The 23479-nt window shown below is 45.1% G+C and overlaps 1 protein-coding gene across 1 annotated transcript in view; it reads left to right on the forward strand.

Annotated features, from left to right (window-relative positions):
- CRB2 (crumbs cell polarity complex component 2) overlaps positions 1-21806 on the forward strand; it is a 54916-nt gene extending 33110 nt beyond the window's left edge. The window contains exons 7-13 of the mRNA XM_032767636.2: positions 7535-8488; positions 9365-9927; positions 11830-11995; positions 12711-13578; positions 15783-15899; positions 17053-17179; positions 21249-21806. Coding sequence (XP_032623527.1) covers positions 7535-8488; positions 9365-9927; positions 11830-11995; positions 12711-13578; positions 15783-15899; positions 17053-17179; positions 21249-21476 — 3023 coding nt within the window. The 3' untranslated portion in view covers positions 21477-21806. The remainder of the gene's footprint in view (positions 1-7534; positions 8489-9364; positions 9928-11829; positions 11996-12710; positions 13579-15782; positions 15900-17052; positions 17180-21248) is intronic.
- The last annotated feature ends 1673 nt before the right edge of the window (positions 21807-23479 follow it).

The following is a 23479-nucleotide window of genomic DNA, read 5'->3' on the forward strand; positions in this document are numbered from 1 at the left end:
TCCCTGTGCAGGGAAATCAGTGGGACAGCACGGGGCGTGAGGGAGGGTAGGGGCTTGTCCCAGTCCTCCCACTGTCGGAGCTAATGCTGTGGATCCTGCGGGCGTTACTGTAACGTGCTCAGTAAGAATACACTGTAGACACATTCTTCTTGTCAGCACTGACAGAAGCCAGCTGGGGAGGTTTAGAGCAGGGCTGGATTAGATCTCACCACAGCGCAGGTCTCTTTATATTGGCTGGTTTAATTTCCAATCCCCTTTTGCCTGACCAGCACTGGGAGAGAGCTCACACATACTGTGTCCTTCCAGTCCAGACTTTCGTTCTCCCCTCCCCATCCCACCTTTACCTTCCTTCCATCACTGTCACAAATGTCTGCAAGGAATCTGCCATGAAACCTGTGCTGGTTGGTGTGATCGTGGGTGGAATTTATCTTCTAGCAGGTAATGACAGATACTGCAGTCAGTGCAACTTGAGGTGGGTGGGTGGGTGAGTGTCTAAGGGGTTACAGCTCAGGTTGTGTCGTGATAGCTGGAGACTTGGGGCAAGAATTAGCCAAAGAGGGAAAATCCTGTGTAAACAGGCACTTGATTTTATTTTGTAAGGACCCAAAATTTTGTTTAGGAAGCTTTGTGGCCCAAGAGTTGTCGTGATCCTGGCAGCGACTGTGCTGAGCAATATGCTGGGAGCCCCATGCATGTCTTTGCTGTAACCCTGATTCCTCCTCTTTGCTGGGAGTGACTGAAGTTGGGATGTTGTTGCAGAGTGTCAGCTCTCTCTTCACACTCAGGTGCACTTTAGAATCACATGACGTCTTTCACACTTACTCTGTGAAATCTTTGCCTCTCTTCAACTGAATTTTTTAAGGTATTAAAATTTCCTTTACTGAAAACAGTGGGACTTTTCAAAATAAAAACGCTGAGCACTTCACTGCCCCCTGCACTACCCCCCATGCCCAGTCTCTAGCTAGAAGTGCTAGGTGGGAGAGAGGTCCAAACAGTTTGTTGCTATGGAAATGGCAGTAATGATGCAAACATAATTGTCATTGCAGGGCCTGGTTGTTGCAGCTAAGTCTCTGTTTTATGTTTATTGGAATAATAGGAGCTCTAATTAGGATGCACTGGGGAACGGCTGCTAGGAATGCATCTGCCTGTTGGGGAGAGGGCAAGGCAGTGTTGGCTAGTAAAGATCACTGCACGGTACATGGTGCTTCCAGAATGGCTGGCAATACTCATATCCTTCATTAATAGAAAGGGCCAGTTAGCAGACCTCAGACTCTGGATATCTAGACATGTGATTTGCTAAATTTGAATCTCTCTTACTGTGTGTGTGTCCATCTGTCTGTCTTGCATACATACATATGACAGGTATGATGTATGCAGTGTAGTTGTAGCCATGTCAGTCCCAGGATATTAGAGAAACAAGGTGGGCCAGTTTCTGTTGTGAGAGGGAGAAGATATTATTTCACCCACTTGCCTCTCTCTAGGTATGAGATGACATTTAACATGTATAACGCATTTTCAAAGCCATATTTAGAAATAACTCTTAGTGAGTCAGTAGCTCTCCTGGTGGGCACTGCTGATTTAGTAACCCTGGCACCTGTCAGATAAAACCATTGATCAGATACCATGACAATGATGCTTTAGAAATACGTAGGTGGCTCATGCATGGTAGGGCTTGAAAGACTCAGCTTTGCCTTTGAAAGCACTGGAAATTGGAGACTGTGGTAAAGCCTCCTGTCCCAGATCTGGACTTTAGCGTCCAAAATCTGGGTGCTTACCTGAAACTCCCCCAAGCTCACTACCAGCTTGGATATTCTCGCTGCCACCAGATCAGGAATTAATCTATGGGGCCTGATCCCCCCTTTCCTCCCTCTGGTGTCCCCAACCCTCCCTTGGTGGGACACCCAGATTCCCAATCCCTTGGATGCTAAAAGCAGGGAAAATAACCCCTTCCCCCTCCTTATCAGGCTTGCCTCGCGGCTAACCTGTGTGACCCAAGAAACCAGCTTTTCTGCTTCCCTCAGGACAATGGAGATGCAAAATACCCACAGCTGGGCTCTGCCACCCCCCTTGCTCCAGGAATGAGGGAAAAACTGTAACCACCAGAGAACAGAGAGAATTCTTCGTCTCTTTCCCTGTAGTCTGCTCTTTCCCTGGACCCAAATAGGAAAATAGCCCACAGCCTGGCTTTTCCCTTTGCCTCCCTAGGAAAAGAACTTTCACAAGGTTTAACAAGAAAACTTTATAGAAAAAAAGAAAGAAAATATAAAACAATCATCTTGCATTAAGAAACTCAATACAGGCTCTTGCTTATAAGAAAATATAAAGAAACAGTCTGATTTAAAAGATAGCCCAATTAAACCAGCACAACAAATTAACATACAGGTAAATACACCCCAAAGACCATCATAGCTGAATTACTTTGCGGTTCCTGGGTACTTACAGATGTTTAGAAGAAGTATTAGGAGAGAATTAGAAGAAGACTTGTTTCCTCATAGCTAAGAAAACAACAAAGACCCCGAGTATACAAATTCCCGCCCCTGACTTTAAACAATCCAGTTCTCTGATTGGTCCTCTGGTCAGGTGTTTGGTTCTCTTTGTTCCCCCTTTACAGGAAAAAGAAAATTAACCCTTACCTTACCTATCTACTTATGACAGAGACTTTCAAAGTTGTAATAAGAGTACGCATGTGTGTTTTGTTTACAGTTTCTGGTTAAATGTAGTCATTACCTTGAACACTCTTGAATTAACCAAAATATTTTAAAATAGTGGTCATTGTCCTGACAACAACTTTGAAAGTCTCTGGTTTTTAAATGGCTGCTTCCTCTTATATTTGTTAGTTGGTCCTTAGTGATTTTCTTATCTAATCAAAGAGAGTTGCAAGATCAGAGTATATTTTATAATATGCTGTCTTTTTATTTATTATTTATGGATATTTCTGTGGGCCCTAGGATCAGGTGCCCAGGGGGAACACAGCAAAATCTGCAAGTGTAAAAAGTACCTCTTTTTGCAACAGAAGTGTCACATGGAATTAAGTTCTGTTCTCTGAACACCTGAAATGGAACATTTGTGCTCACAGGTTACTCTGTGCTCCTCCTTTAAGAATACAACTGAAAGTTTAAAACAGAATTTTAAAAAAGTCCTTTCCAGTATGATTGCAAAGACACACAATCATCCCCTCTGGAGAAATCTGGGATACCAGGTACAGTCCAGGAAATGGTCTGCATCTTTCTCTCTGCTGTAATGGCCCAAAGCAAAAATCTTGTTATTTCTGGAGTGGGGTGGTTTCCTTCTCTTTGCTGTTTGCGTTTCTGGCTGCATTAACACTGAATCATTCACAGCCAAAACACAAAACTCAAACCCCTCTGGTGAGCTGCAGTTAGCATCTAGGAAGAAGACAGCAAGGGAATTCTTTCCCCTGCAGCTGACTTTGTTTTTTAAATCTAGCATCACCAGAGTCTGATAATCTGGAGGATGTTCAGGAAAGATGACAAATTTATCAGCAGACTAGAGAGGATGGCGTAACCAGACCCTCCTGAGTGACAATAGATGAGGAGAGGGCAGAGTAGCTATCTGTCTGAGGGTGTAAACACCAAGGAGGGAGAGGAGTTACTTAGAGTGTATGTGGAGGTACAGTAGGTGCAATGGGATGAACTGGTAAGTGAGGGGGTACATTGGTTTCCAGGAAATATTTGCTTCCATTGAGATGGAAGCTCTGGAACAGTCTCCCCTATCATATGGGATGTTTTAAAACTAGACTGGCCAAAGCAGTAGCCATATGCTCCATTGGCCCCTAGGGGGAGGGGTATTATTAGACATTGTTTCATAGGCCTTTCCTCTCTCCTGCCTGTGGTTGTTTGCAAGCAGGGGTGATGATAATGATGGTGATCTGTGTTTTGTTCCTCTGCTAAGAGCTGCCCTCTGACTCCACAGCCAGCACATCTCTCTTTCTCTTTCTCTCTCTGCACATATGCTGCTACGTCTGCCAGGCACCAGCCACAGCCAGCCAAGATATATCAAAATCTGAAGTGGCAACTTCTTCTCTGTCACCCCCTCCAAACAAAACAGACCAGGAATCAAAACATGTGTCCTGGGGGAAGCGCTCAGCATTTAATTAGCCCCAAACTTGGGGCTGCACACTCACTGTGGGGATTAATTTGCCACCTGGTGTGGAAAGCGCACACCACAGGTGTCATCTGGGAGTCCAGCAAATAGCACAAACAGACTTTTCTGCTACTGTCTTAATGTGGAGATGGTGGGGGTCTGAAGGGTCCCTTGTTCAGGGTTCCCAACTCTTGAGATGAGAGGGCCAATTGGGGGTGAGTTCTGCATGGGGAAATGGAGCTCTGTCCCACTCAGAGAGATCCCAACCAGCTTCTCCACTCTCTGCTGCTCACAGACCAGATCCCATTGCATCTTTGTCTGCTACCTATAGTGCTAGTCTCTGCTGACCACAGCCCTGGTAGGCACCATGCAGCCTTCCGCAAGCAGCCCTTGACTGGCTTGAGCACCTCTTGTACCCTGATATCCAGTCCTGGTGGGCAGCAGCCTGAAAGCCGTGCTGAGCCTAATAATCATCTGTGGGCCTTGATCTCCACCCACCTTCGAAGTCAAGTGGAGGAAGGGTGCTTACCTGTCTGTGTAGAAGTGTTTCTGACACCAGTGGCCATCTCCGAAGCAGTTCTGAATCTTTCCACTGAGTAAGTTTTTCTGCAGGGCAGAGGTCACTGTTAAAATGCAGTACTTGCCCACAGTTACAATGCACAGCAGTTCCCCTATGAATTATCTCCAAGATCACTAGCTGGTAATGTGCTGGCTTGATGGTGACCACAGCACAGAACCAGTTTAGCTGAACTGCCATCCCTGCCATGCTACTTTCCAGATCTGTAAGGTTTACGCCCTTGGTCCCACACTGAAGTATATTTTGGAATGACATAGGTGATGTTAAATCTGAAGTGTGACTAATAGATTGGCATCTCTTCAGCAACAGCTGAATGCTTGGTCCACAGGAGACCTATCCAGGGAGGGCCTGAAGGGAGTAAACTAACTTAGCTAGTTTGGGGGACACTAAATGTTTTGAGGTTTACTGCAAGACATTGCTGGGAACTATGTCACTGAACTGACACAAGGATTCAAGAAACACAATTTCTTTGCTGAGATTTATATTACAGGTCATCAGCTCCTAATGCAGCACCTCCATCTCCCCTCAGCTCTTCCCTCAGGCTACTATTTACATCTCTTCATCATGTTCACCCTAGTGCTTTAATGGCTTTTCTTTTTAAATGTCATTTGTTTTCATTCATATTCTTTGTGCTTGGATTCCTTCTTTTCTTTGTTCCCATCCTTGCTAGCTGGACTCTGTGTAATGCATTTAGATCTGGATAATCCATACTTGGCTTATCCATGTGGCTGTCTCTGAAGATTAGTGGAAACGGATGTTATGGGCTCGATGAACGGTGGACTGGCATCTAATCGGAGTGTGTTTTTTCTTCATCAGTCTGAAGCCACTTGATGGCAGATCTGGTTGTAATATCTCCTAACCATCCCACATTCTACTGGTCTGTGGTTAGTGTCTGAGAGATAAAGTGCAATGGCTTTTTACCCTACTGACTTCAGTGAGACTGGACAATGTTGAATTTGGCCCAACATGTGCCTTTGGGGCATATATTTATTTTTCTTTGGTGGTGAATTGAACTTCATGAATGTTTATGACCATGGCTGCCAAGCGTTGTTTTAGGAATTATTGGATTAACTCTTCCATTTTGTTTCCATTTACTTGCCTGAATAGTTGTGTATTGTGGTGCTCTGTGCACTAAGTGCGCCCCTCAGCAGTCTGGTTTAAATGCACTGAATTCTTGTTGTGATTAATCTTTTTATTAATTTTCATAAAGAGACAATGAAAAGTACAAAAAAGTAAATGACTTACAGCTTGTGTATGTGCCAAATACTGCATGTTTCATGGGGTCTCCAATAGAAAATTGCAGTTGTGCAATTTTACAACCCATCAAAGCTGCAAGACCAGACAGTATTTACATAGATATCACATGAGGTGAGGGTTACTGCAATAAAATAGCAGACGTACATGAAGAGGGAGGGGTGGGAGGAGGGGTTAAGTGGAATAGAAATCTGGCATTCTTTGAGCAGTGTCTGTGGTTTTTATTCAAAATTTATTTAGAAATGGGATCCAAATACACCTCTACCTTGATACAACGCTGTCCTTGAGAGCCAAAAAATCTTACCGCGTTATAGGTGAAACCATATTATACTGAACGTACTTTGGTCCACCGGAGTGTGCAGCTCCGCCCCCAGAGCACTGCTTCACCACATTATATCCAAATTCATGTTATATCGGGTGGCGTTATATTGAGGTAGCAGTGTACTTTGATTTCAATAACTGATCTCTATGGCAATCGGTTAGTCCAGTGGTCCCCAACCTTTTCGTCTGGCGGGCACCAGACGAAGGACCGTGGTGGCGGTGGAGCATCCGCTGAAATGCCGCTGAATTTCTGTGGCATTTCGGTGGCGATGCCTCTCAGTGACGTTGCTTGTCGGTGGCAAGTGACGTCATTGAGAAGCGTCGCCGCCAAATTTCTGCGGCGTTGCCTCTCAGTGACGCCACTTGCCGCCAAGTGATGTCATAGAGAGGCATCGCCGCTGAAACGCCGCTGAAAAATTTCGGCAGATGCTCCACCACTGGCCAGGACGCGGGCAAATTTAGGTGCTCACGCGGGCACCATGGCGCCTGCAGGCACCGCGTTGGGGACCCCTGGGTTAGTCTATCTTTGGTTGCTAATTCAGGTGGGTTCATATATCGCTGTCCTATTCTGTGCATAAACCTACTCTTCCATTTGTGAAAAATCACCTACTTGGTGATCACCGTAACCCCAAAATCCAGCTGCTCCTTGGTTGCCTAAGAGTGGTTTCACTGTATGGCAATGAGCCAAGGTACTGACTTCAGTGTGACCAATTTGCTGCTTTGGGAGAGGGAGCCCCAATCAAATAAGAATGGCCATACTGGGTCAGACCAAAGGTCCACCTGTCTTCTGACAGTGGCCAGTACCAGGTTCTTCACAGGGAATTAACAGAACAGGTAATTGTCAAGTGATCCATCCCCTGTCACCCATTCCCAGCTTCTGGCAAACTGAGGCTAGGGACATCATCCCTGCCCATCCTGGCTAATAGCCATTGATGGATCTATCCTCCATGAAGTTCTCTAGTTCTTTTTTCAGCCCCATTATAATCTTGGCCTTCACATCCTCTGGCAAAGAGTTCCACAGGTTGACTGTGCATTGGGTGAAGAAATATTTCCTTTTGTTTGTTTTAAACCTGCTGCCTATTAATTTCATTTGGTGACCCCTAGTTCTTCTGTTATGAAGAGGACTAAACAACACTTCCTTATTTATTTTCTCCACACCAGTTATGATGTTATAGACTTCTATCATGTCCCCCACACATTTCTTTTCCAAGATAAAAAGTCTGTCTTATTAATCTTATTAATCATCTACAATAAGATCCTGTTTCTTACTCTGTTTCCCAGGTGTGGAATGTGCTGTCAACATCGACGAGTGCAAGAATGACCCCTGCGAGAATGGGGCTACCTGTAAGGATGCCATTGCTGACTACTTTTGCTACTGTGCCCCTAGTCAGGATGGCATCATATGGGGAGGGAAGAACTGCTCTGTTGAGCTTACTGGGTGCCAGATGCATGCTTGCCAGAACGAGGCCTTGTGCATCCCAACATACCAAGCTGAAACCCACGGACACGTTTGCCAGTGCCAGCCTGGTTTCTACGATGCCAAATGCTCAACGCCAACAACGTTTTCCTTCAGTTCCCAAGGGTATATCTTTATTGACATGCCCATGAATAATAATCGGAGCAGGAAGGATGTGGCAGAGGACTACCTGGCCATGGTGTCTCTCCGGTTCCGAACCACCTTGCCTGATGCCATTCTCTTCTACCGAGGCAATGAAGCAGAATACCTGTTCCTGGAGCTCTCTGATGGCATGCTGCATTTGGGGCTAAGGAGAGACGATGCTGAATCCTCTTTGCTCTTGAAGAGGCTGAGGGTTGATGATGGCCAGTGGCACAAAGCTGAGGTTCTTCTGCAGGACTCTCTACAGTTAAAGCTCTGGCATAAAGCTTGCGACACAGGAGTCTGCCTGCAGGACTTCCCTATTAGAGACGGTGTCGCTTCTCTCTCACTTGCCTTCCTAAAAACTTACATTGGGGGGGTTGATGGAGACTTGACAGCTAACAATACATGGAGCCGGGAGAGTTTCATCGGCTGCCTGGAGGACCTTGAGATTGATTATCAGGCTATTCTTCCCTTGGATATACCCCACCGTGAATCCTCTCCAGTGGAGCTGGGCTGCAACAGGACAGAATGGTGCCACTCCCAGCCCTGTTCTCAGAGAGGCCTGTGTGTGGACCTCTGGGCAACCTTTAGGTGTGACTGCACTAGGCCTTACGAAGGCCAGACTTGTTCACATGGTAAGGACCAAATGATGGCATCTGCCAACTCCTCTGGTGATGAGCAATCTAGAGATCTAAAGTGACACTGGCTTTGGAAGCAACAGCATTTTCTGTGTAACCAGGGCTGCAACTGAAATTGAACCCTCTCTAAATAGATTTTCTATCAAATCCTCTTTATGTTGTGACTAAACAGAGCTGGTCCCTGCTAGAATGATTGTCAGTTTCATGGTGTAAATATTGCAACCAGAGCCAGATGTCCTGACCTCCTCTTTGCACCAGATCACAGCAATTACAGAAGGGCAGTGAAGCAATTTCACTAGGAAAAACTATTACTTGTCCATCTCAAGTTCAGGGTGAAAAGGAACATGTTGTATTTGTAGATAAAATGCTCAGTGCTAAAGGTAACTGTTTTATTGGAAATCTGAGCTGAGATTATTCCTGATGCATTTTCACAGTCCTGCAGGGCTTGTATTAATACTGTTGTCAGTTTCTGGTTTCGCTCCCATTCTCTAAACATAGCAAGTACAAAAGCTCCTGTGATGTTGTGGGGGCTGGGAATTTTAAAAGCAGCTTGGTAGCTTAAAATTTCCCAAATTAATGTGCCAGGTGTCAGGGGCCATGATACATGCACTCTTCCTTGGTGTGCCATGTGTGTATGAGTTACTGTCCTGAAGGAAGAGGGAGGCTCACCTGCTTTCTGTGAATAGTTCACATCATTAGTTTTTGCACTTGCCTTGCCCAGAGTCTCTAGGAGCAGGGTCCAGTCCTGTGATACACAGTGGAAAGCACATTTGAAAGAGAAGAAGTCATGCAGGGGTTGGAGCTCAAAACATTCCCAGGCCATCTGCATTGCCCTGCCTTACAGAACTGATGTGTCTTTCCTTTCCCTTCCAGAGTACCCAGCAGGAACATTTGGCTTGGAAGATTCCTCCAGCTTTGCTTCCTTCACAATTGCTGATAATCCTGGTGCAAACTTCAACATCTCCTTTTTTATCCGTACTCTGAAGCTAAGTGGCCTAGTGTTGCAAATCAGCAATGGGACTGACCCCTGCCTCACTGTATATCTGAAGAGTGGCCAGCTCCAGATAGCAACATCATCTGCAAATGCTGTGACTTTCTCAGAAAACCTGGCTGATGGGAGGAGATATCTGGTAACTCTCACCTTCCAAGGAGGAAGAGTTCATGCCAGCCATTCAGACCGAGATGTGGAGGTAGGGCAGCTGGCAGTGCTGCCTCTTGTAGCTGGTTTTGAGGTGTATGTTGGTGGACTTCCTCACCAAGACCACGTGAGCACATGGGGAGGATATTTTAAAGGCTGTCTTCAAGATTTCCAGCTCAACAACCGCCGAATGGAGTTCTTTCCTACTCAGGCTGAGAACTACAATCTGCCACAAAAGGTGTACGTGGGACAAACCACTAACCTCGCTCCGGGCTGCATCTCCGATGACACCTGCAAGGTAGAGACTCTCACTGCTCTCTGCACTGTGCATGGTTGTTTATTCTAGCAAGCCTCCGTGGCTGTACAGCAGTTTGGCTGTTTCACTGGTGTGATTTCAGGAAAAATGTGAGTGTTTAACTGTTGAAGGAGAAAGCTGAAAGACCCCAAATGTTCCACATCTAATCCATCTCCTTCACATACTTCTACTGACCACTCCCTCTGGAGCTGAAATCCACACCCAATGCATGCAACATTCCCAAACCACCTCCGTCCTGCAAACACACTGACCAGTCCACCTCTTCTTTATCCCCATGCTCTATCTATGCACCCCAAACAACACACCTCTACCAACATTCACCCCATCCTTTAACCTTCTCAACTCCCACCCTCCAAATACATTCTCACCTCCATCCCACAGTGCTCCATCTCTTTAACAATAATTGAGTCTATCAGTACCATCAGGGGAGTCAGAATGTGTCTGGTGGGGGACTCTCTCTCCTTCCTGCTATATGTGAAGGGTGCTAGGCTGTGCTCCCGCTGCTGCCTCTCCCAGCTCTGCCTGAATTCATTGCACCTGTTGCAGGGAGCTATTGCCACCTCTTGCTGCTCTGCTTCTGCTGGTGGGAGTGTCACCCTGGAAACCGCTGCTTGTGTTTGTTTTCAGGGACTTTTGCAACTTGCCTCCTATGTTTCTCACACTTCCTTTTGTGCCTCACAGTTTTGTTTTCACCTACACCTGTGTACTCCAGCGAAGTTATTTTAGTTGGTTATAATTATCCACTCTTCGCACAGCACTTTGGAAAGGGAATGTGCTATATAGGTGCCAAGGGTGGTTGTTATGATGTGCTGTGTTCAGATGCCAGTGAACATCAACGCTTCAATTAAAGGAGTTTTAATGGAACCTGCAGGGATTGGCACCTTCTCTATTTGTTTTAAATGACTTAGAATTGGCCTTTAACTCATGATGACTATTCTCAACTGCATGTAATTAATCAGCAATTACCTAGCACCATGAGGTTTCCTGATCCACCAATAGCCAATGTTTCCTTGCGATCTTCATGCTATCAAAGGACTGGGCAGCAAAGGAGAGGCTGTGTTGGAAGGGAAGGCCCTAATTTCCTATGAGAGGTGTAGTATGGAACATGTCTTGCCTCTGTTTGTGTGTGATTCATAACCTTGAGTTCATCCAGGTCCTACTCCATGACGTTTTTCTCATCTCTGCACCTTAGTGCATTTATTTCACAGGGTGACTTTTTAAAACCAAGAACTGAGTTTTTGTAGGAGTTAGGCTCTGGGAAGCTATATAGCCATTTGCTTTGATTTGAACACACAAAGACCGTATACAAAAAGATGTTGATCCAAATGTGGTAGGCCCTGGTAGGTAATCAACAGCATAGCCCGTAACAAAACAAGAACAGCAGATTAGAGCTGATTCTCCCCGCCCCCAATAACTAACATAATCTCCTTGTGTCAGATCCCACAGAGACCCAATTTTCCCCCAAAGCACAATATACTTGTACCATCTCCAAACACCTGTTCAAGTAGATGAGATTTGCAGCATCACCTGAAGGTCAGAAAATACAGATTATTTTGCATCAAGGGAGAAAGTGAATTCTAAATTAGGAGGTTCCCACAGAGGCCAGCAACTCTCTTATAAACTGAGGAAACTCATTTTTGAGTGATCACAGATGTAGCAGGGCCTGGGGAGAGAGGAAAGATCCCAGCTAGGTGTTGGTTTCAGAGGATATTTCTGTTGTCTCTAGCTCATTGTTCTTATCAACATTCCTGCAATATCTCCCCTCCCCAATTCAAACACCATTCATACAAGTCTTGAATGTCACATTTCCCTCCACCAAACTCCATTTCTTTTATCCAAAGATGAACCATGCTCCTCCTAAATATAAGCTCTCCTGTTTTTCAGTCGGGGCCATGTCACAATGGTGGCACATGCGCTATCACCTGGAATGACTTCAGTTGCAGTTGTCCAGCAAATTTCACTGGGAACACCTGTGAGGAGAGAGTCTGGTGTGCAAGTGACCTGTGTCCCAAAGCCACTTCCTGCGTGGATGTTCCAGCAGGATACGTATGTAAGTGCTGCCCTCCTGATTATGTGCAGGAAAAGGCTTCATAGCTGACTGTCTTTAATTAGTCAATATTTCCAGTTATCACTGTTACAATAACTGCCAGAAGCACTTGGGAAACTAAAGGTATGCAGAGAGAGGAGCTCAGCTCAGCAAACTAAGAATGCCACATGCTGTGTGCTGTCTCAGGTCTGTGCTCCACATGGTTTTGTCACCTAGATTGTAATAGTGAAGAGAGAGTGCTTAAGCATTTTCTTTTTGCTACTTTCACCCTCTTAGGAAAGAGACAATTGTACATTTCTGGCACTGATTATAATGATGCTAAGGTGCAATCAGTGTAAGGATCAGCCCTTTTCATTTAATGTCCTGCCAATTCCAGAACCTCAGGTTATTTTGCAGAGCAGGACTCTTACACTTGTGTATGACAGCAGATTCTGAGTCAGCTAGGAGATAACCACAGCAGCAAGATGGAGAAGGCCAGTTAGATCATCTTGGCCTCATGAGAGATTTCTTAGACAGGAAGCCAATCATAGCTAAGAGCTCTAATGTCACCAGGTGCTACGGCTTTAAAGTATAGGATGAGGTGCAAACCCCAGCTCCCCACACAGCTTCCCAGGATACTAATGGGACTGAGTCTTCCAGGAGTTTGCCATGTGGCTCTTATCAAACGTGACACTTAACATCCCTCAAAGCCCTAATGCTGTCTCTCTTCTAATTTCAGGTCTGGCTAATGCAACATTTCATGGCAATGCTGCCTTTGAATTCACCACCAATGCTTCAGTCACCAGAGCTCTCAACAGCCTCCACCTAGACTTCAAAACCAGGGATGAAGATGCCATTTTGCTCTGGGCTACTGAAGAGGTGGACTCCCTCCAAATTGCTATTCAGAACTCCACTCTGCTTGTGGATATTAGAAGTGGGAACAGCATCGAAGGGGTCAGTTTCCTGAGTCAAACACCCATCGCGGATGGCTCCTGGCACAGTCTCTCTCTGTCTATGGAAGAGCCATCTGTGCTGTCTTCAAGGTGGCTAGTTCATTTGGATGGTTCTGTGAACATGACTCTCCAGGGGAATGCTGGGAACCTGGACTTCTTAAAGAACAATGTGCTGATTGTACTAGCGGAGAACTTCACAGGCTGTCTTGGACATGTGAACATAGGGGGAGTATACCTGCCGTTCACTGGCCAGCTCTCTTACCCTCAGCCAGAGCAGTTCCTGCAGTCTAGCAGGGGACACATCCAGCTGGGCTGCACTGGGGCTGATGTGTGTGCTTCGAGCCCTTGTCTCAATGCGGGCACTTGTGAGGACTTGTTTAACTCCTTCCAATGCGCCTGCAGTGTCGGATGGGAGGGGCCTCTGTGCGAGTCTAACATAGATGACTGCAAGTCCAGCCCATGTGTCCATGGGGACTGCGTGGACTCAGTGGCAGATTTTCAGTGCGACTGTTTCCGGGGCTACATTGGGAAGAAATGTAACATCAATGTGGACGACTGCATGCGACACCAGTGCTTAAATGGAGGGACCTGTGTTGATGGGGTTTACAGCTACTCCTGCAAGTGCCCAGCTCAGTACTCAGGACCTCGCTGCGAGTAGGTACCCTTCTTGGTTTGCCAGTGATGCTGGGGATAAAGTAGCTTCCAGGTGTCTTGGATTTTACCTTATCAAGATGTTTAAAAAATATTCTGGTGCTGAAAGGTCAATGATGAATGAGATATACTGTGAGTTTGTGACCGGCAGGTGTCTAGAAGGCTTGGCATATTTTGCATACTATGGCCCTGATCCCATAAGGTGCTTATTGCCATTTGGAAGGTGGTAGGCAACCTCCAATCCTGTTGAAGGCTGCTCAGCACCTTGGAAGAAGGGCCATTCTTCAGTAGTGACAGCTACTTGCTAAATTGCAGAACCATGTGGTAAAGTGTATTTATTATGCATGTCTTGCCACCCGTCCTCACCTACATTCTATCCACAAATCCATCTCCTGCAGGACCTCTTCTAACATTCCAAACCTCTGAGCAGATTCAGACAGTTCCTTTTAGAGTAAACAAACAAGAACAGCCTGCTAGAGAGAAGTTTCCTTCCTTCCTCAAAAAATAAACTCGCCTTCTCAGCCCTCCAGGTCTACAACTCCAAGTCTCAGGACAGGAAGTATTCAATGATGCACCATGGACAGGTTCTAGAATCACAGAAATGAAGGAGTGGAATGGACCTTGAGAGGTCACCAAGTCCAGCCACCTGTGCAAAGCAGGACGAAGTAAATCTAGATGATCCCTGATGGGTGTTTGTTCAACCTGTTCTTAACAACCTCCAATGATGAGAATTCCACAACCACTCTTAGGAGGCCTGTACCCTTATAGATAAAAAGTTTTTCCTCATATCTAACCTAAATCTCCCTTGCTGCAGATTAAGCCTATCATCACTTGTGCTGCTTTCAGTGGTCATGGACAACAGTTGGTCACTGTCCTGGTTATAACAGCTCATAACACATTCGATGACTATTATTGGGTCTTCTTTTCTCAAGAGTAAATGTGCTCAGTTTTTTTGAACCTTTCCTCTGGACTCTTCAATTTGTCTGCATCTTTCCTAAAGTGTGGCGCTCAGGATTGGATGCAGACTCCAGATCTCACCATAGCCGAAGAGAGCAGGACAACATTCCTGCTAATACACCCCAAAGGATGTTAGCCTTTTCTGCAAGTGCCTCACACTGCTGACTCTTATTCAGTTTGTGACTCAGTATAGCACCCAGGTTTTTTATATATATAAACAAGAACAGCAGATTAGAGTTGATTCTCCCTTGCCCCCAATAACTAACATAATCTCTTTGTGTCAGATCCCACAGAGACCCAATTTCCCCCCAAAGCACAATATACTTGTATCGTGTATATAAAAAAATGTGTGTGTGTTTATCCCCCTGTATTGAAGAGGATCCCATTCCTTGAAACACACATCAACATCTACAGTAATGACAATGAACTTCAGCTCAATCTGCTAGAAAGAGCATGGGACATATTTATGCATGGCCCTTGGTGACTGTAAGGGAATTGTCCCTGAGGAGAGAGTGGTGTAGCATTATTTTTCTGTATTTTGCTTTTTAATTGATGACTCAAGCATCTCAGGTATTTGAGGAACTCCAAACACCTGAGAGGACACAGCATGAGTGGCAGCCTGGTTGAGAGCTGTACGTTTGGAGCAGATAGCAAATTTTGTTGTTAGTTTAGATAGACTCCAGCAGTTTTTTGGAAGCGAAAGAACTTTTCTAATGAATAAAAGAACTAGAAAACAATGTGTTATGTAGACAGGATACTAGAGCACTGAGACCTTGGTAAACAGGTACACAATTGAACTTTATTGATCACGTCTACACTAGGACTCCTAAAAATATCCATTACTATTGGAGCATTGCTGGGAGTAGTGACAGTGGGCATGCAAGTGAAGACAGTTTGCCAGCATTTTAACCACTCTGTCTTCTAGTCCGTCTGTGAGGAGGAGGGGTTGGTCAGTGTGGTAGTGGTGCCCGGTCTCCACTTGTGTGCCCAACATTGCCATGACCAGTAGAGCTGCATCAGTGTTAACAAGATTGGGAAGTTTTAGGGGCAAAATCCTAATGTAGACATAGCCTAGGAGAATTGGATGGGTTCTCAGAGGTTTGTCGTATCTGTGGTTCGAAACTGCTGGTCAGGAATATCTGTTGTCCACTATTCCAGTGTGCACTATTGCTCCTTTCCCTCAATGATAGCTGGTATTCCTGCTCCTTTGAATAGGACAGCTTTAATGTGTGTGGTTGTGGTTTTGCCAGGTTGCCATTTCCACCTCAACAGTGCGGCAAAAACTTCACCTGTCTGAATGGAGGCAAATGTACCAGTGGGACATGGGGAGCCAACTGCACCTGCAAGCCAGGCTTCACCGGAAGGAAGTAAGACGTGCCGTTCCCTGACGCTGCCTGCAACTGCAGATGATACTAATGCCCAAGTATCAGATTTCCTACAGTGGAGACTGTTGGAGCAGGCTGGCAAATACTTTTCATCACGGTTATTTGTCCTCCCCGCCCCCCACAACTGAAATGATTACTCCTAAATTGTCACCCAGCCACGCTGTGGAAGAGGCAGTCCTGACGCATGGCAGTGGTACTGCCCATCCTCCCAGAACGTGTGCTGTTCCTTCATTTTTGAAATCTCTGTGTTTCGTGTGTTGTAGTTAGAGCCAGCATGTGTAGTGATAACAATGGTGATGTAAATTCGGGTGCACAGTGATACTGACTGCTGTGTTAGAGGCAGGGCTGCCAAGAGTGGGTTCGGACCCTGGTGAAAAAAAAATTTCAGGTCCCCCCAGCAAGGGCAGACCAGCTAACCTGGGCTGGGGAAGCTGGGCCCTGGGTCCCCTTCCGGACGGCCGGGCCCCAGTAATTTGTAACTGCTTCCCCCCTCCTCTCATTGGCCCTGGTTAGAGGGGGAAACCCAGCATGGGCCACCCAACTACAGGGAATTGCCTCAAACCCAAAGATCACCATTTTGCAACAGAAACTGCAAACATTTGTTTATCCTCTGCTCTTTCGAACGCTGACCTCAATGGCCACTCGCCTCACTGGAGTTCAGTGCCTAGCCCAAAGAGCTCCACTAGCTTTTTCTCAGCTGGAGATATGGAAGGAAATGGGTGAATTTTTCAAACTATTGTGCCTTTTGGAAGTAATTCCTGCAAGGTCCTATAGACCAGTGATTCTCAACCAGGAGTATGCGTTTCCTATAACCTGGAAACTAAACGTCCAGTTATAGGAGTAACTACATTAGCCTCCACCTTTCCCACTCCCAAAACCCACCCCAGAGGACTGGAATCTCTGCCCCACTGGGCTTTTACTCCCAGCCCCTTTTAAAATCATTCCCTGGGGGGGCCTACAAATATGTTTGGTGCCAGACCCACAAAAAGTTAACTCAGCCGTGGGTACCAGTAGTCTGGAAAGGTTGAGAACCACTGTAATAGAGGCTTTTGCACCAAAAGACGATTCTGTAAGATCAAAGTGTGTCCTCAAGCACATTATTTTAGTTAATTCTATATACCTTTTCTCCCTCCAGATGTCAAATTAACATCAATGAGTGTGAGCCAAATCCGTGCCAGAATGGAGGGACATGCCAGGACTCTGTGAACAAGTACCAGTGTGTATGCAGTGCCAGCTACACTGGAGAGCGCTGTGATGTTGATGTAAGCAGGTCCTTTCCCCCTCTTATTAGCATAAGGTCTTCTCTCTCCTTCTATTCTAGCTGCTTAGGTTGTAAGAAGCGAGCAGGAGAGGCAGTTTGGTCAGTATGAGGCAGGCTGAGCCCGCTGATTCTAGGATATCAGTGGAATATCCTACATTCCTTGACACATTTAGGATCTCTACATGAAGCTGGCTAAGGGAAATTCAACCAACACACACACAGCAGGCTGGAGAGTGAGGTGCACTGTTTGGCATCACTATAGCATGAATATTACACTCAGGCGGTTCTAGTTTTCTAGCATTTTAAATAAATGTAGCAGATACTTTTCTGAGTCTGTAATGGCTTATCTAGACACTGTGGCTGTTGGTTGTTAGCCTCTCCTCAGGTTGAACCAATCTCTGAGTGACAACCAAAAACACTGTAGTTGGGCCCAAAGAGGGGAGGGGTTGCATGTGTGCCTACTGATGCAGCTGCTTTCCCATAGCTACTGCTGCAAATGGCAACCCAAAGCCTCAGTTGCAGCCATTTCAAAAGGAAAACAAGGAAACCAAATTACATCTAAAGTAAATGGAGCTGCACAGTAGCCAAGCTGAGGTGTATAAATCCCCAAGACTGTTGCCACTTTAACATATTGGATTCTTTGTCCATATTCTAAAATCTACTTCAGTTTGCTCCAAAGTAGGTGATAAGTATGAAAAAACTTGAAATAGAAAATTATTGCCATCACCATTAAAACCAGACATGTCTGAGTAATAGAAACCAACTAAATTCCAAGAAAGCCAAACGTTGGATTCAAAGGAAAAATGAACTCTGTTCTTTGATCTGGTATATGCAAGCAGGACCCTAGCAATTGAAAACGAATTTTAGCAAAGCCATTCAGTAGTAGCTGGCTTCTTATTGAAAAGTGATCCCTATTACCCATGGGAAAAGCCTCTTAAACAGTTGGATTATAGGGTTTGACAGGTGCATCCAGTCCACAGGACAAGGCATCGTTATCAGCTGAATGTCTCTGGTACGATTATCAGTGGTGTAATGATTGACAATAATGAAATGTTATCCATTTCAGTAGTAAGTGTACTTAAATTGCCAAGCTCTTGGAAAGTTCTGTGATAAAGCAGAATACAGGGCAACTTCCTACATCGTATTCCCACCACCACCTCGTGCTCTCTCCCACTAACTGTTGACTGGAATTTCAGCTGATATTTTAACGTATGTGAATGGGTTAAAAAGCAGCCACTTCCCCTCTTAAGCTCATTTGCTAGGTTGAGCTGTGTGTGCCTGGAGTCTGGAGGAAGGAATTAGATAAAATCAAAGGTAAATATGATTTAAAACAAAAAACATGCTATCTACCTACTGGAGCCAATCCTCTTCCTAAACCCTTAGAGGTAGTGTGATGGACAGTCTTCATTAAGCCTTGTTGTTTCTACCTAAGCAAGCAAGGGATGGGAGAGCAGAATTAGAATCTTGCTTAAACAAACTGCTAGTAAGGCAGACTCATGCTTTTTTGTGGTTCTGAAGCCATTTGCATGGGCAGGTAGTTTGGTAACTTGGGAATGTACTATGTCCTAACACACAATGCATTGAAAGCTGTCTAACGAATGCTGCATGTGTGCCAGGGCAGGGTTCACTGCTGTTGCTGTTTATTTAGGGAAAATCTAATGCATGTGCTATGATGAAGCCACTTTTACCTTTCCAGTTTGCATGCATAAACCCCCTTCAGCTATCCCAAGACTCGCTTCTGTCACAGGACACTTCTTTTGGATTTCCTGTATTACTTTTTGCTATCATTTCCATATATTGCTCTTCCTCTTCTACCCCAAGCTCAGTGCCTATGAACTCTTAGTATTTTTTGGGGGGTGGTAGCGGTGGGGCCTGGATAAGGGGGAGGAAGTTTGCTGTGCATTTCCTCCAAACAATAAGAGATCTGTTCTCCAGCTAAAACAGTCAGTAACTTTTAATACAGACTGGCGAGGAGACCTTTAAATGAGTAGGCTCCAGCAACAGGTCTGCATTCATGAGCTGGAGTCACATGTATGCAGTGCCAATATGTGACTAATCTACATGCTATACTAAGTTGAACCTGACTCCTATCTCAGTGCTTAACTTCAACTTATGTAGGAGAATGCTGGAGGAAGTTGTTTATTTAAAGGGAAAACATCAACTGGAATTGTATTCAATTAAAAATATATTCAAAAGTACATCCAGGTCCCACATGTGCCCCCAAATCCTCCTGCCTCATGTTCTGGTTTTAAAATATTTCCCTATTTTAAAAAATGTTTTATTGTCCCATGTCGCTGTGTGACAGAGCAACACAAACTGGTGAAACAGTGACGCTGACTGTACACAAGTACTGCCAAATGCCTTGAGGAATTACAGATGCTACTTGTAACAATTACTAGGTAACATCTTTGATTTTTTTTTTAGGCTAATTGTCCCTTTAAATACAAACTTTCTTTAATAAGGCAACTTTCGAGATCCCACCATGTGTTTGCACATTAATCTCTCTCAGGACACTTCTAATCCTAAAGGAGCCAAAGGAGTGAACATATTAATGCATTTACTTCTTCCAGGAACCTCACCTTGCCTTTTAAATCTTTCAGCCACATACTGACCTAGCCCAACCCTGCTTAGCATGTGAAAGCTGATGAAATCAGAGCACAAAGTGGGTGCTGCTTAATTCATACCTTTTGCTAGCCCCTCCCACCCCCAAGGAGGAAGGAGATGAATCCACCTGTCCCACTTTTAAGCTGGTATTTTTTAAAGCTGGAGCCTGTGCTGTTTTTAATAAATAAAATTCCTATGTAATTGGCTGGATGATTGCACATTAGTGACACGGTGTCCAGTTGTAGGGATTTAGAGCCCAGAACTCGCTATTGAAATATTTTAAAATTTCTTGTTCTTTATAAGCCTCCTCTGGCTAAATAGCTATGTTCTTGCTGTGCTGCTTGGGTACCATACAGCCGTTCCTCTGGCTGTCAGATGTATTAACTACTGAGCCTGCAAACATCTGTTTTAGTAAAGCTTATGTTAAACTAATGCCCAAACACAGTTCTGCAAGTATGCTCTGTGCATTTAATCTTGCTGCAGATGAAAGTTTAATAGCCACATAATTTTTTCAACCCACTAACAGAGACATCATTAAACAAACCATCCCTTGCTACAGTAGGGGGAGTTCTGGATTTACTGGGGATTACATTACCCTAGATATTCTTGTCCATTTTTGAAAACTTTTTCCAATTTTTGGTACCTTGCTAGTAACGCCCATCAACTTGTTATATTTTTAGTCTGACAAGTATGTTAATAAGTTTCCGTACAAGATTCCCAGCACAGGCTTTGATTGCATAGGTATCTGCATCTCAATGGATGGGCCCATGTTAGTGAGGAATATAGCGCATGTGCCCTTATTTGGGCCTTTCCACTTTTTCTAAACTGACTTCTGAAGGGCTGAGTAGACCACACTTGCTGTTTTTTTTACAGTTGGGTTGCTGGGCTATGATGCAGTTTAGTTTCCCAGCATTAATGAGTTCCTGCTCTTCACTTCCTTGGGATAATTTTGTCCTTGTGACTGTATCTGAATTATCATAACACTTGTCTATCCCACTGGTGGCTCATACTTGATAACATCCTCTATATGACACACATTAAGTGTCACCCTTCCTGAAGACTGGAAATGCAGCACTAAAGTTCTTTAATGCACATGGACTTTAGGCTTGACCCTAATGAGTGGTTAAGGTAAAAAATGCAGAGGTCACTGCTGGCTGTTTTTTTGTTTAGACAAACATTAAGCTATGTGAATTTTTATTTCAATTTACATCTGGCTTGATGGAGAGATTTAAGCTTGAAGCTAGCCCAGACTTTTCTCTCTGCAGCAGCCCTCACAAGCTTTGAGTTTCTTACTTTCATTTGGGTTGCAGTTTTCTCCCCCTGGTCCTTTGGTTTTTTTGTTCGCTAGTCTCGGTTAACGCTTTAGCCCAGTTGAGGGCTCCTTGACTCCTGGAGCACAAGTAAGCTACAGGTGAGTCCTTGTAAGTGCTGGGGTCTCATTGTTTCTCCGTTAATTTCTTTTGCAGAAAGGGACTCCAGGTGCTTTCTTCCCATTCCCATTAATTGAAGTAGCTGCCCCTGTAGCCTGTGGCTGTTTGCTGCTACTTATTATTGGTCTCATATTCATGATTCTCACTGCAAGGAAGAGGCGTCAATCGGAGGGAACCTACAGCCCAAGCCAGCAGGAGGTGGCAGGAGCTCGCTTGGAGATGGACAGTGTCCTAAAGGTGCCACCAGAGGAGCGTTTAATATAGGCACCACCCTGGCAAGGAGATGCACCTGCTTTGACCTTGAGATTTTTCCAGCACTTGTAACACCAGACTCTCCTCTAGCTCAGTTCCTTTAAGGCATTGGTGGTGACCTGGACTTGCACGTACACAGCAGATTGTTTAAACAGTGGCAGTTCCAGCACGTTACGGGTTAATCATGACAACTATACACTGCTGGACTTTGGCTCAAAATAACCCCCCTGACCTGCTTCCTTTCACAGCTCCACTGGACTCCTATGGAGATAGGCGCTCTTTGAGGTGATGGAGGTGTTTGCACTTGCTAAGAGATGTCCCATGCGCCATTCCATCTCTTGTACAGCAGTCACCTTTTTAAAGACTGCTGCAAAAGGAAAAATTAATTAGACATGAAAACTGCTGCAGGCAAGGAAGCTTTTCCTTGAGTTGCAAAGCAAACTATCTACTTTAATGTTAAATACTGCGTCAAAATGTATAGAGGATATTTATGATCAGTTTTTGTATTAGTCTGAATTTCTGGAGAGTTAAACTGATTTACAGCCTTCTGTGCAGCCCTGTTGGGCTGAGGGGTAGTGTGTTTCCAAAACTGTTTTCGCAACGCAGTCTTTAACAGCAACAGCAGCTGTGAACTCCTGCCTCCTGATAGACACAACATTTGAAGGAACTGTCAGGAACTACTGAAGTCATTGTACAATCAACACATTTTATAAAGTAACCTCTGTTTGGGATAGAACGTTAGACATTCCCATGGGTACCGCACAGGAACCGTGTAGTAAAACCTTGTTAGGAGGGGGTGGACTGAGATACCTGCGGTGCTTGTGCTCCTTCCGTGCCTATTGCCAAATGTTTGTTCTTTGTCCTCTGAGACTGAGGGGTGGGGCCAGTCTCACCCAACAGGCAACAAGGGGAAGCAATGCAGTGGTATTTGCCTTAAGACCTGGTCTTCATCTCTAGGAAACAGAGACTTTGAGCCACAACCACTGCACCAAGCAGTTTTCATCTCCACTGGGAATTGATAAAATGGTTTGTTCTGCTCACTGGCCTGGAAATTCTCACACTAAAATGCAGTAAAAATTAGTAAAACTGCAATAAAAGAAAGTGGTGGGGGAGGAGAGACTAGGTTGGTGGTGGCTTTGATTTTTTCATGAACTATGCAGCTTTCTACCAAAGCGCACTGTGAGTAAAGTCAGTCACGCTATGTTCCACCACAGCAGCCAGCATGGGCGCATCTCAGCAACTCCTCAGTTGTGGGAGCAGTCGGGGCTGCAGGGGCTACCCTGCTCTTTGCACTTGTTGCAGCCTCTGTGATCGCCATGAAGAAACGGAGAGCAACTCAGGGAACATACAGTCCCAGCCGCCAGGAGAAAGACGGGGCACGAGTGGAGCTGTGGAACGTGATCAAGCTGCCGCCAACGGAGAGGCTGATATGAGAACTAGGTATGATCGGGGCTGCAGTTTTCTGCCATTACAGTTGCTAGAATGCCGCAGTTCTGTCTGTATATGTTAAAATCAGAGATGCTCTTTGTGGGGCAATCCCATTCACCACTTGGGGGCAGCTGCTCACTCACTGTTAACTGGAGTAATGAACCTTGTTTTGGGCTTTGTGATTGCAGCATAACCCTGGAGAAAACAGCTCAGCCAAAAAGGGCAGGGAAACAAAGGAAAGCTTTTGAGGGCAGTTACTGCTTGAGCTGTTTGTATACAAAAATGTTACACAGCCTACACTGCTTAGGAAAAGAGAGGGGACAGAACCCATCCTTCCTCTCCCTTTGTCATTTGATGGTTCATGTCAGGAGTAATTCTCACTGCCATGTAATCAGCACAAACATGTTGACCATTAGTAGATAGCAAACAGCAGCAAGAAGACAGTTCAGGGAGGCCTAGTTAACTGGGTAAGCATTTAATTTCTTCACTTAATGCACAGTGCAACTCCAAGAAATCTGCCAGTGCAGGGGGAAGGAATTCTCTCTCCCTGCACTGCAAGGACAGGATGACCGGTTACTTGTGGAAGA

This window comes from Chelonoidis abingdonii, chromosome 24 (genome assembly GCF_003597395.2).
Source record: "Chelonoidis abingdonii isolate Lonesome George chromosome 24, CheloAbing_2.0, whole genome shotgun sequence".
In the NCBI taxonomy this organism is placed as follows: domain Eukaryota; kingdom Metazoa; phylum Chordata; order Testudines; family Testudinidae; genus Chelonoidis; species Chelonoidis abingdonii.